Source organism: Athalia rosae, chromosome 4 (genome assembly GCF_917208135.1).
Source record: "Athalia rosae chromosome 4, iyAthRosa1.1, whole genome shotgun sequence".
NCBI classification, from domain to species: Eukaryota; Metazoa; Arthropoda; class Insecta; order Hymenoptera; family Athaliidae; genus Athalia; species Athalia rosae.
In genome coordinates, this window is record NC_064029.1 from 16077708 (window position 1) to 16091370 (window position 13663).

The 13663-nt window shown below is 36.0% G+C and overlaps 1 protein-coding gene across 21 annotated transcripts in view; it reads right to left on the reverse strand.

Moving 5' to 3' along the window:
- LOC105690004 (broad-complex core protein) overlaps positions 1–13663 on the reverse strand; it is a 76667-nt gene that overhangs the window by 49386 nt on the left and 13618 nt on the right. Inside the window, exons 1-5 of one of the 21 annotated variants that reach the window (XR_007278077.1) lie at positions 12235–13383; positions 8926–9127; positions 8589–8780; positions 6959–7541; positions 5898–5957 (exon numbers count right to left, since the gene is read on the reverse strand). Coding sequence is in view for 17 of the 21 variants with exons in the window: in XM_012407469.3 (XP_012262892.1) it covers positions 5898–5957; positions 6959–7541; positions 8589–8780; positions 8926–9111 (1021 nt within the window). In the remaining 4 variants the exon portion in view is untranslated. Of the gene's footprint in view, positions 1–5897; positions 5958–6958; positions 7542–8588; positions 8781–8925; positions 9128–9411; positions 9554–11185; positions 12185–12234; positions 13572–13663 lie in introns of those variants that run through there. The other 20 variants (XR_007278078.1, XR_007278080.1, XR_007278079.1 and 17 more) reach the window with 20 other exon arrangements.

Consider the following 13663-nt stretch of genomic DNA (forward strand, 5'->3'; position numbering starts at 1 on the left):
ATGTATGAAATCATATCGATGAATTATAAAAAGGTTGGTGACCTGAGCGAATTGTTGGGAGAAGAAATAAAAAAAAAATCATCTCTTTTTCCCCTCTCCGAAATGAGAGAGCGAGTGATAGCGGAATGAACGAAAACTGTGATCGAAGAGAAACAGAGAGTTGAAAAAAAAAGAAAACTTATTTTTCAATAGCGTTAAAATATGAGACCCGAACGAGGGCGCGACTTATTTGTCTCTGATAATACGATGTGTATCAACGGAATTGAAGTGAAGAAAGAGAGAAAAAAACAAAAAAATGGAGAAAGAAAAAACGAGAACTGCATGTTCGCGTGCATCATGCGTTTCGAAAAATTTCGATTCCATCTTTTTATCGTTAATTTGTTGAATTTTTTTTATCAATCAAAAAAATGCTCATCGTACTTTAGTCATACCTACTTTCAGGTCACCATAATCTACCATTTCTAGATAAAAAACTAGAGAAGATAAAAAATGGGAATTTTTTTTCCTTCACACAAGAGATGTTCTATGATAGAACACGTCGAGCTGGAGATTCTAATCAAAGTGTACGGGTCTCTTATAAATAAATGTGGATGAATAGGCGCGTGCAGTCGGAAGTGGTATAGAGAAAGATCGGGAAAGTCCCTACAGCAATGTATCGTAATTGCAACACATAAAATAACGGCATACATGTCTCTACACACTTCGTATACACATATGTACCAAACTACGGTTTGAAGAGACAAAAGAAATTTCGTAAGAAATCTCGCAGAGTACATACATAATTCAATCAAAGATACGTTATTCACATGTACATACGTTATATACGCGTATGCACAAATATGATTTTGCGGTGCGATTATTTTTTTTTTTTCCCCCTATATCCATAAAATTTCGACACACTATACAATACCTACGTGTGTGCAGGATAAAAATTCACTGAACACGTTTTATATTTATTTAGAAACATCTGTCTCTCCGCGGTCTCTTTGCTCTCTCGCAATTGTACGCGAGTACAACATATGCGTATATGTATACATAGGTATACGTACGTACGTACGTACACACACACCTATGTATCGATACGTGCAGTTAAATTTCATCGCTATCTGCATCGATTAAGCGCATCCCCCTTTCAACCCCCGCGTCCTTTTCTTACGTCAAGTGCGTACATTGTACATTAGAGACATACGCAGTCTGTAGCGCATAATGAAAGTATAAATACAAGTGCGCAGAAAATTTCTCTAGCTATCGCTCTCTAACTCACGAGGTATAAATTTCATGCGAATATACATAAATTGCACGCGTACCTATATATATATACACGTATATCTGTTCATGCAGAGAACCGAGTGATTAGCCGCTCCGAAGGGAGGGGGATGTGAAAATTAGCATTTTATCGACGATTAATTTTCGCTCGAATTTTCTCACGTACGCGAAAAATGGATCGAGTTTTCCATTTTTTCTTTTCATTTTCTCACTCTCTTTCCTCCCCGTTTTTCCACTTCTTCGCGATTTTATTTCACCGATCGAGAAATTTTTTTTTTATAAATAAATGATACACGGTATAGTATTTTCGGCAAATTTTTCAATTTCCAAAAACGAAGAGGAAAAGAGAGACGGAAAAAAAATTGGTATATCATACTATTTCAAATACACCTACAATAACGACGTCGCGAATTAATTCGCAGAGCCATCTACTATATAGTTGCACAACATATTTGATTACGTGGCAGAGTAGGTGGTGTACGTACATAAATTTTTTCTCGAATTTTTTTTTGTTCCATTTTTTTTTTCGGGGTAACGAAAATATTCCACGTACACGTATGTTGTATGCATGCGTGTGTATGTGTAATTAAATTATGCACGCACGTGTGTGTGTGTGGCGGGTGTTTGTGTTTGTGCATTAATTATAGTTTATTTGATAAAAAAAAGTAAATAAAATTAAATTAAAAAAATGGTGCGCGCGTTATCTGTGAAAAAAAAAAAAAAAAAAATTTTTCGTTTCAACGTCAATTTTATTAAAGCTTCTTTAAAATTTTTGCAAAAAATTTTTTTCACTTCACTCGTAGCGATCGTATCGTACGAAAACGGTTGCGAGGCGCAAGATTGACATAGCAAATAATGAAAAATATATCTAATAATTCACAGTGCAGCATAAAGGAATGTGAGTGTCAAGACAAGGTCACCGTATTTTTAGTTGGGCCAATGTTTGGTTGACGACATTCGTTCGAGATAGGAGGACCTTGAATTTAGAGGATAACATCTGCGGGCTTATCGTCGGCCTCTGATAACTCTTCAAGTACTAACCTAGCATAAGGCGTGAATTAAATTAACGCATCTCCGCGAGGTGACGAAAATTTTTCATTTCAATTCCTCTTTATTTTTTTTTCTCTACATTCGAAAGAAAGGGGCAAAGAATAAAGAAGAATCTACTTCGTAATTCGAGCTTTTTTCCACCCTTTTTTTCAACCCTTCTCCCCGACCAACGATCACGCATGCCACATCAAATGCGTGATTTTTGAAAAATTTGACGCAACGGAAAAAGACGAGATGCTAAAAACGCAACAACAAATGAAAGAAGAAAAAAACCGATAGACACGTCATTGACATTCAATTATAGAATATCGTACGTGTACATTGGATGGTCCATGTAGATATATGTATGTATATTACATACATTATCTGCGAATCTTCTATTGATTCTCTCAGACTGAATTTTACAAAGGACGGATTATTTCATTATCTTTTTTTTTTTATACCTAGTTATATTCCATTATTAATACTACACATACCGGTTGTTACTGAATACATACACGCGCGATACATGAACGCCTATGTATACCAGCAGCTAGTCTCGCGGTGTTCGCTCGTCAATTACGTTCTACGACGTTATCATTTTAACGAGGATCTGCTGTACATACACGCATATTATACACGCATAATATACACACATATGAAAAGAAATATCGCGGAATCTCAGCGTATCATGCACATTGAAAGAAAAAGAAAAAAAAAAATAACGAAATGAAATAAAAGTCACTTTTTCCAACTAAAGTAACTTGATCGACATTTTTTTTTCACTCTTTCCTTTCTTCGTACGAATTCGAAATATTACAAACGCATACTATTCGTACGTATCGTAATTAGTTTTTTTCTCTCTTATTCTTGTCCTTTTTATTTTTTATTACTTTTTTGTTCAAAATTATTATCGCAACTAATTTATTTCTTTCAGAGATTATCGCATCCTGCACATGTGTACGTACATCGAGAGTACATGTACCTATATCGCACTGGCGACTCTAATGCAAAAGAAAAAAGAAATTAATAAGAACAATGATAATAATAATAATTGTTGTTGTTATTATTATTAATGTGAACATATATAAATCGTAATCTGCTGCATATTAGCATTATATTTATTCAAAGAACGAGGCTATGAGTAATGTATATTTTTCTACCGTCTGTCATATAGAGTAATCTTTGGCTATTTTTATCGAACGCGTGACGTTTCTTCATGATTAAAAAAAAAAGAAAGAAAGAAAAAAAAAATCAAGAGAAAGAGAAAAGAAGTCGTTGTTTCAACTTCAAACGAAGGTTCCTCGTTACAACACTTTCCTTATATATACGCGCGCTTGTGGTCGAGGATAAAATCCGTTTGATAAATTCACTTGCAATGTTAGATGGGAAAAAAGTAACAGAATTATTGAACTAATGGGGAAGAAGAGCAACGAAAAAAAAAATATTGAGAGAGAACCGTCGTGGGTCGTATTACCGAACACAGTAACATTCTGTATGGATATATACCGTACGTACGTAGGTATGATATAAAATAGTGAGCTAACGCGAGAATCGCGAACTTTAGTATCATAAAAATACGTCGGTGATATTGTTCAGTTACATGTGAATTGAATGCGAAGGAGAGAAAAATTCAATAAAGAAGAAAAAAAAAACAAACAAACAGGACTGAAAATAATATAATAATTATATCGAACGAAAGAAAATCATTTCTTATACAATAATAAAACATAACGTAATTATATGTGTACAGCGATAATATATTTATAATATTATTGTCATATGGGTCACATAACAATAAATCGGTAGAAGGGAAGCGAAATGAGAAAAAAAAAAAATTTATATAAAAAAAAAATAATTGAAAAAAAAAAGAGTATAAGAAAAAATGTGATAACTACGCCCTATCACATCCTTTTGTGAGCTCGGAACAAATATGTAGCATGTTCAGAAGTTCCGTAACGCAGGCAAACTTACGTTAATATAATGTATAGATGTATACGATTTGTATCGATGTATAATAAATGGGCGGGACGAATATTTCATTCGTAATAAGTGTAAATCTATAAGGTATATACATAACGGTATATAGATATTTCAGGTACATAATACGTCGATATATGTGTGATGAGTAACTATATAGCCATAAATTCCTAACGTATATATATATATATATAAAATTCCACACAACATTGAATTGTGACAGAGATAATGAAGGGGGGGAAAAAATTAATTAAATAATAATTTCCATATCGTATATATTCGTAAGGTTCATACTATTATGTGGGTGGATATATATTCGATAAAATAACGACGGGGATATATATGTGAGAGACAAAAATTGAGCGAAGAAAAAAAATACAATAAATAAATGAATAATATATCACAAGTACGTTCGAATTTTGTAATCGTTATACTATACATCGTTTATTAAAATAAAAACCAAAAAATAACAGGACGACAACAACACTGATACAAAACTGACAAATTGGACGGTACGAGCACGGCATATATATGAATAATCAATGTAAATTTGTACACGTATCAAATGAAAATTATTGATCAAATTTAGTGGAAGCTAATCGAAAATCGAAAGAAAAATATGTGTACGTATTTTTTTCAAATGAGATTTGAGAAAAAAAAAAAATAAATAAAATAATAAAAAGAATAAATGAATAATTACAACACGGAATCTACGTTCTACCTGCACCTGCCACAAGTATAATTCACCCTCGTAATGTGGTAATAATGATAATCACCGTTGGGGATACATGGGGAAGGTGATTCTAAATAGCAAATATATATACCATATGTATTATCCCGTAATTGTACAGTAATGCCAAACTTTTATTTTTATAATATACCCGCTTGTTCAAGGATGACAATTTTTTTTTTTTTTGGTTTCATATTCACCGATCGATATGTTTTCTTTTGAACCAATTAATCCGCATCAAAAGAGAATCGCGATATTTTAAGTAATTTTTTTTTTTTTTTTTTCGTTTCGGTTATTGTTTTATGAAATTCATGATATATAATGTGTAAGCGATTTGAATGATTTTGAAAAATAGTATGATGATTTCAATGATTTGGAAACACATGCCAATTAGAAGAAGTTACATTTTTCAAGCAGATAATTATATGTATAGTAAGTGCTCTTTCACCGTAACCAGTAATAAAATTCTTATTTGTGGTTGGTTAGTTTGATATAACTGCACAAGTTTCTTTTTTTCTTTCATTATATATTCATATGCATATATACATATGTTTATATATGAAATATGCATACATGGCAATATATATTATTAATTTGTCTTTTTATATATATATGAATATATTTTTTTTCATTAGACGGGCGAGCGTCCACATTAAAAATCCACCGGACATTAATGTATCAGCCGTTAATATAGAGAAAATGACAATAAGAGTACAGCAAAGATAAAGTTGCCCGGTTCAAATAAAAATCAAAAGAACTCGATCAACAATAAATTTGACACATCCACGATTGGGAGAGAATAATGACACACGTAACCGAACGATATTGTCGATGGTTCGTTTGATTTTTTATTTTTCTTCATGGGCGGAAATTGAATAGGAGTTTTTCTTACCTTGTGAAGTTCCCGCCAGGTCCGGTGTTTGAAGCCCGTGTCCCAAGCCTGGAAATTTCACTATAGTTACGCGTGGCTAATCGTCCTATTATTGATCACCAATCATCGGCCTGTACGCAATTTCTCAATTATATTAATTATCTGACAAGCCAATCTAGAGAATCGTCTATATCAGGTATCTCGATTTTTTTTCTTTCTCATCTAGTTTCGAATAACGTGATAGTTTTCCACCTCGAGTTCGGAACTTTTCAGAGAAACTTCGTAGATTGCAAATGCATTTCACCCCCAGCAATTAGGAGTCCGTAAATGAACGTGAGGGAAAATTTTATTGCTCGTATTTCAACCAGATTTGAAGAATATTCGAAGATTGATTTTGAACTTTCTTCAATCAGCCGAAGAATATACTATCAGGAGAGTATGAGAGTCATTTTTTCCCCTCTCTTTCTCTGTCTTTCTCTTATGTAAGCTAATTTTTGATTTGACCTTCGGCGGCTGCTAGCTGAGAGCTGCTCGTTACAGTTTTAGTGCTTGCGTATCATAGCTCCAAAATTATCTGCAGATAACAATATCAGTACTGTCATTAGAGTTGGAAGACTCTACGCTTCCAATCTGCATGTGGACGAAGAAACAACCACTTTCGATCACTCGCTCAAAGTTTCAACCCACCTCAATTAATAATCGGGCCAATTTATTTTTTTTTCATTTTTTTTTTTTATAATCGTTTTGCGGTATCGTCGTGAACCAGTCAAGAAAATTAATAGATACCCGATCGATCGGAGCCAGCAGCCTCCTCAGAGAAAAATCCCATTGCATTTTCGGAAAGAACTTTTCGAAATGGATTGTTTGTAAAATGTTATTTTGCGAAAGACCACGTAAGAAACAAGATCCAAAAAAAATCTACCTAATAAGAACTCGATTCTCAAGTAGAATAAAAAGAATCGTTGGAAAGTATTGAAATAAAATCGCAAAACAGAAAAAAGTACGGTGTTTTCGAATGATTGAATAATTAAATTGGTCTGTGCGTACAGGCCTTTGAAGGATAATTTGAATGCGTTGCTCACCTGACATGGATGAATGATCGGTTAACGCATGCATGCTGAAATTGTAAGCTCCAGGGGTGAACAATTTACTCTCCGGCGTAAGGAAGTTAGGTGTCGGTGCATGTTCTGGTTCTGGGTCGTGTTCGTTGCTGCTGGCGGATGCTGGGGGTCGGTCTGAGGCAGCGGCACCGGAATCAGACGAGTCGTCGTGATTTCCTCCAGCACCTCCATTGCCCCCCGTTAATTCGAGGGGTTCACACTTAATATTTTCTTCTATGTGACTGCTGTCTTCGTTCAATCCATTTCCCTCAATTTTACTAGACAAGTGGTTGCTCTTCATCATTGAGAAGTCTGTAGGTGTAGCGTCATTGTTGTTCAAAGGAGGTGATGGCAGTCTTGGTCTTTTCACGTTCTCGTTATGTGGTTCGAAGGTATGCGCTTCGCTTTTACGGATCTGAGATCTACGAAACAATTGTTGCATCGTTGTCGATACCGGCGTTGCTGGGGTTGGCGGGGGTGAGTTACCACTGGGGAAACCTTCGTCCGGCAACTTTTCGTGCGAGGGAACATGATTACCCGCTGCAAGCGCTCGAACGTGCGATAGCTGCGCATCAAAAGCACAAAAATACCGCTGTGAGATCCGAAATTATTTACAATCGACTACGTCTGTGAGAGACGTAGAAAAATCTCGTTCGCTTCGTCTGGAAAACAATGTCAGCGAAAAATTGTTTTCACAGAAAAAAAATGAAACCGAATCGTTGCGTAATTTTATTCTATCGGTTGATTAAAAATTTCTAAATCTTTGCGTATCTGCCAGTGACAATCTCTTCTCGGCAGACATCATTGGACGGTGCACGTTTAAGTAGCCTCAATTCAATCCTGATCGGTGATGCGCAGTTGCATTTAATCAGCTGATTATACATGGAAATTCTACATTCTACCTAATAATAATCAATAGCAATGCTATTTTGGTGTGCGACGTAACTGGATATGAATTTAGTTTAAAAACCTATTGCAAGAAATTATTTGCAAATTGCAAATTAAAATTAATGCTCACAGATTCGGTCAGACGTATAAAAATTTCACGAGGAGTTCTCAATAACTTTTTACTTGTTAAATTTGAATAACTGTAATTACTTTTTCGGGATAATTCTGATCATCTATCCGCAAGGGTATTCAATTTTTTTTTTTACTTTAACGTCATCCCACTTTTTTTCGTTATTTTTCTTTTCTACTCGTAAATAATTCAACATAAGTTTTGCTTGGTAAAAGATTATAAGTGGCGTGCATTATCATTGTTTGCTTGACCTATGACAATCACCGAAAAGAATCGAGATACGGGAAGGTGCACTGTATCAAGATAAGAAAAAATAAGTTACTTAAGCTCTCCCAAGATAATGTTTTGATAGCCTAGATCGTAAAACTTCGACTTTGCTAGGCGGATTCAGAAACTCTTGACGGAAATCACATGACTTTTTGGTCAACGCCCACGAGGCGAAACTATTTCACCCAAATCTCATCTCCAACGACAAATGAGAGATTGCTCGGCAAATAATCTAAACGTTCGCGTAGTAAAATATGCGTAGAGTATCTTCTCTAAACGAAATATCCTTTTACTCTCGCAATAAAATTGAAATTAAAATAAACTCACCTCATCCCTATCAGTCTGATCGGATTGCTGCGTGAGACCAGATACCCTGAGCACTTCGGCAGTTTTGAGAAAACTGCTGAGCGAACGTTGATGCACGTTGACTTCACCATGGTAAATAAACTCAACAAGGGCGTGCAGGTCGCTAAACGCCACATCTTGAAGCACTATCACCGGGTGTTTGCATGGTGTGCTCTGTAATGAGAAAGATAAGAAAATTTTCAATTAAAATCGGACAATTTTCACGTGGAGTAAGCGGAATGGAGCACAATTATTTCCGGTTGACCTTGAATTGATTTTTATCGAGTTTGAATAATAAAGAAAATCCTTGTAAACGCACCTTGAGCAACTCTCGGAAGTATGGGCTGCAGGCAGAGAGTACGACGCGATGCGCCTTGAGACTCTTGCCATCGCAGGCCAATGTGACGTCCACAAAGTCTTCATCATCTCGCAAATTTTCAAAGGCTGACGTTATGCTGCTCTGGTAATTGTTCCATCGCAGGCAAAAGTGTTGCGTATCTACCATCGTTCTGACTGTTCACCTAGAAACAGAATACACAAAAATTACACACACAATCGTTTGGAAGGCTTACACTAATCAACAACTTAGTTATCACATCTGCAAAATCATCCTCAATATCGATTGAAATCGTTTCTTTCCTGATTAATCTATTATAAGCATTTTGGGGCGAAAAAAAAAAAAAAATTCTCATTCTGTTATAATCACATAATACATAGCAACGATAGACTATTTAATACTTCAAGACATTTTAAAGTAATATTCGACAATTTATAGGCAGTTCAAGACACGAAGAGGACCGCTGACCTTTCCACGAGCACGACTCTTTGAGTTGAAGTATGTATCAAAGATTGGTGGTTTCTGAACTTTAGATGCCCGCATGCCCCTCCTTTTGCTATCCTCAGGGGCGGAAGCCTGGCTGTTTATTATTTCCATCACAGTTACTTAGAGTTAAAGCGGCTAATAAAGTTCAATTATGCCAAATGATTCAAGATTTTATATCGTTGTCGAGATTTATTTTCGTTAATTGAATTGAAGCGATGAAAGTATGAAAAAAAATTTATCGCTCCCAATCCCATGAACTTGCATTAATGTCAAAGAACTTTACATCACAAACATTCATCTGTGAAGTTCGTTCGAGATAGCATACAATCACGAAGTTAGTAGACTGTAGAGAGACCCAGCTCTCAATTACAACGACTCAAATCAGCAGACCATGTTTGCCAAATTTAAAAAGCTCATTCAATTTCAATTATTTCAAGCTAGTGATTAAACCTTTTTATTTTACAGCAATGGCAAAGTATAGTGAACTTGATAAAATCTTTGTGAATGCTACACTGCTCTGATAAATCAGATTTATATTACAGGTTGCAATTCTCCTGCAGCTAGAAATATTTATTGAAAGTCGAGTGCGCACAATAAAGGTCATTTGACATTTGCTCAATTTCTCTAAGCGTCTGACAAATCCTGATAAGCTGGTAGAGGCGCTGATAAATTAAGATAACATATATTTTAAATAAACTGCTGCTTATGAGATTGCAATTCCTACTCTACAATAACTATGCCTAATAATTTACCCAAAGTCCAAATAAGCTTTCACCATAAGGAACATAAAGATTAGGCTCTAATATGAGGAATATTTTATGCAGACTGTATGTCTAGATGACAACTTATTCAAGTAATAATTATAGTTTAGACTTATTTGAGCACAAGTAAATGCCTGACAACTGCGAAAATAAATCCTAAAAATAGTGAAATGACGTTATGCTTGTAATTTGGTGTACGATAATGTAAACTTGATTACATTGCAAGAGGGGTAGGGGTAGGGTGAGATGGTTTAGCTTGTGCTAAAAACTGCATCGGCCCTAGCTCCTTTTTATTTTACGTTGAAGAAAATTAGGTCGTCACATTGGAGCCAAGCCAGACTCCAGAGAGTCAGATTAAATAATTCTCCATTACTTATAACGTATAATACTTACATACCTACTACATACACATAAAAAGTGCAGGCATTAAAATACTGATAGTGCTATCTTAGAGCAACGATAAAAGAATTCTTAGAATTAATTTGCAAGCTTTTTTTTTCAACTACAGCTATAGTTACTCTAAGCTTCCACGGACTCAGCCTAGCACCTATTAGGAAATCCTGGCATTTGTATCGGCATTATTATTATTGCTTGCGTCTAGACACGTAGAAAGTATGACTGTACACAAGTGATATTGCATTGTGAAATCAAAATTGTTATATTTTAAATGAGCATGATTGGATGAGCAAACTTCAAATCAATATGTTAAAGAATTATTCCTAATGAATTCACAACAAAGATTTCTTTTAATATCACGAATAATCATAAGTTAAATTATAAATCATTATTTTCTTTATTATCATTTTATGATGAATTACGTTGGAAACGTTTAGCAAAGAAAGAAAGAGAAAATAAAGAATTGCGTAATCCATTGGTGCAAGCTTGATAATTCTGACAGACAGCTGACAAAGAATTCTGCTTCTAACAACAAATATAACGTAGTCTGCTAGATTTGACAGATGACTTTTATCAGAGTTTAGGGAAGGAACAATAACCTCAAATTCATGTAGAGTCACTCCGGAATCGAAGGGCATATTAATGCCGAGAATTTAACACTTGATTAAACGAATATAATAAATTCACTGTCAGTAGCCCAATTTTCAACGTCAAACAACCAAATAATTATTGTACTCCGTTAAAGCTAATTCGGTGACGCCGGTCACGAGTAATTTTGTGAAAATAAGAAAAATTACGAAAATACGTCGAAACGTCAGTTTACTAGCCGGCACACTATCGAAACTTTGTACTCGTTAATGTTCTCGTACCAAAATCAAGTTCAACAATAACACTGTTCATAAACAATTCAAAAAATAGACAGGTAAATAAAATGTATTTTTTCTCTTTTTGCGAATCTTTGTTTTTTTTTTTTTTTTGACACCTTAAAATGGCGACAGACACGCGAAATAGACGGGAATAACTAGAAGAAAACAGCGAACTGATTCGAAAAACCTCGCACAAATCATCAAAAAATTAACCGTACTAAAAAATTTCGCAACAACAAAGGTATATTCTCGCGTCTGCGGCTTCTGATTTCTGGCACGTTTGTATTCTCTCGCTCTTCTCTCTCAACTCTCACGTTTTGCACGACTACGACGCCTGTCAGTCACTCACTCTCACTAGATCGCAGGAGCATGCAGGGCACCGAGCATGCTTCGCTTCGAGAAACTAACCCCTCAAATATTCCCACGCAACGCAACCCTCTGTTCGTCAACCCTGTCGGCCAAGAGTTCAAGAACACTTTCAAATTTCAAATATCTCGAGACATTCCGAAAGGACATCGTACGTGGTTTCTTCATTTTAACAATTTTTCAAGTTTGTCAAGTATTATTCTCTTACTTTCATTCTCAGGACATGATTTATTTGATTTTTCCTTAATTTCGCGCCGGTACAAACGGATCGCACGGATTCACGTGACGCGGTTGATGACGAGAGATTCAAAAAAATTGCATATAAAAATCTTGAAAATCTATTTAAAAAAAAAAAAATTAATACAAATACACAAAGAAATATCCCGCGTGTTTATTCATACAATGTGTTAATTTACCTTATGACACCTGCCGAACTCGCTCATGTGCGCGGATTGTTGTTAAACCACCATTACTCAATAACAATAAAGTTGCACTTCGTCCGGCGATGAGCTAGCGCGTACATTTCAGTATAAGTATCGCAGCAACAGCAGCAATAACGGCGGGCAGCTGAGTTGCCAAAAAACGTTTCGGGGGGGCCGCAATAGCAGCAGCAGCAGCAGCAGCGGTATCGGCACTCGCAGCTCTTAACACCACCAGCAGCACCAGCAAGAGCCCAAGCAGCAGGAGCAGCGAGCAACAAACAGTTCAGAGATACGTGGGGACGAGCGGAGAGTTGTCAGAGTGTTTGGCGCGCCGCGAAATACAAAATAGTTAACTACCGATTGTCACGAGGGGGTAGTAGTTGTAGTTTTTTTCAAATCGGTGTAAAAAAATACCAAATTGTTCGATATAAAAAGAACACGGGTAGTTAATGTCAGAGATAATTTTTAAAGTTCACCAAATAATGGTACAAACTTTCCGATTATCCTTGTTTAAAAGTTCGTAGATTTAATCGCGTGTTGAATATATAATTTTCCCTCTTCTCTCCTCTTCAATTTCTCTCCATTTTTTTTACCCGTTCATCTCAATGTTATTCTTACATTAAACGATATAATCGAAAATAAATAACAACAAAAAAGAAAATTTCCGATTTATCATCCCAACTACTCCTTTTTGATTGAAATTTTTTTTAATTTTTTAATTTTTATTTTTTTTAATTAATGTTATTGTTGTTATTGTTATTGTTGTTGTTAATTTTAATTTCAGTTCCTTATTTTCTTCTTAATTCGTGTTTCTTATTATTCTAATACGTCGGGGTCCCGTACCGTTGTTGAGTAGTCGCCGAGAGGTAAAGTCGGAGGTTAAAAAATATTCACCCGACTGGCGAAAAAATGTATAACAGCACTGACTGAGCACACCGCGAGTTAGGACTACGGCCTACGGTTATTCTTTATCGGCACATGAGACATCTGTCGTAATAAGTGCGGACTAAAAAATAGTGCGTACGCAGAGGAGCAAAGCAGAGTATGCGGAGGTGGTGGGGGCGGTGCCTCCGGACTGTGCCGGGTGCCTCCGCGGGCCCCCCTCGAGATGAAAATGCGCAAAGCTAACGAGTTCCAATTAAAAATAGAGTTGAATTTAAATCCCCCGCACGGTTCTCCCGCGACTCCCGTTCTTTCCAATCGATCCTCCTCCTCTTTCTCCCCTACGTCCTCTTTCTCCTCCGCCGCCGCCGCCGCCGCCGCCACCGCCGCCGCCACCACCTCTCCTTCTTTCACGCACTTTCGCCTTCTCCGATTTCCTCCTTTTTCCGTACAACATTTTTCCTCGTTATATTTCCTCGCACCACTTTTTCTATCTCCTCTCTTCCTCCCTCGGTTTATACATTTTCATTCTGTTTTATTT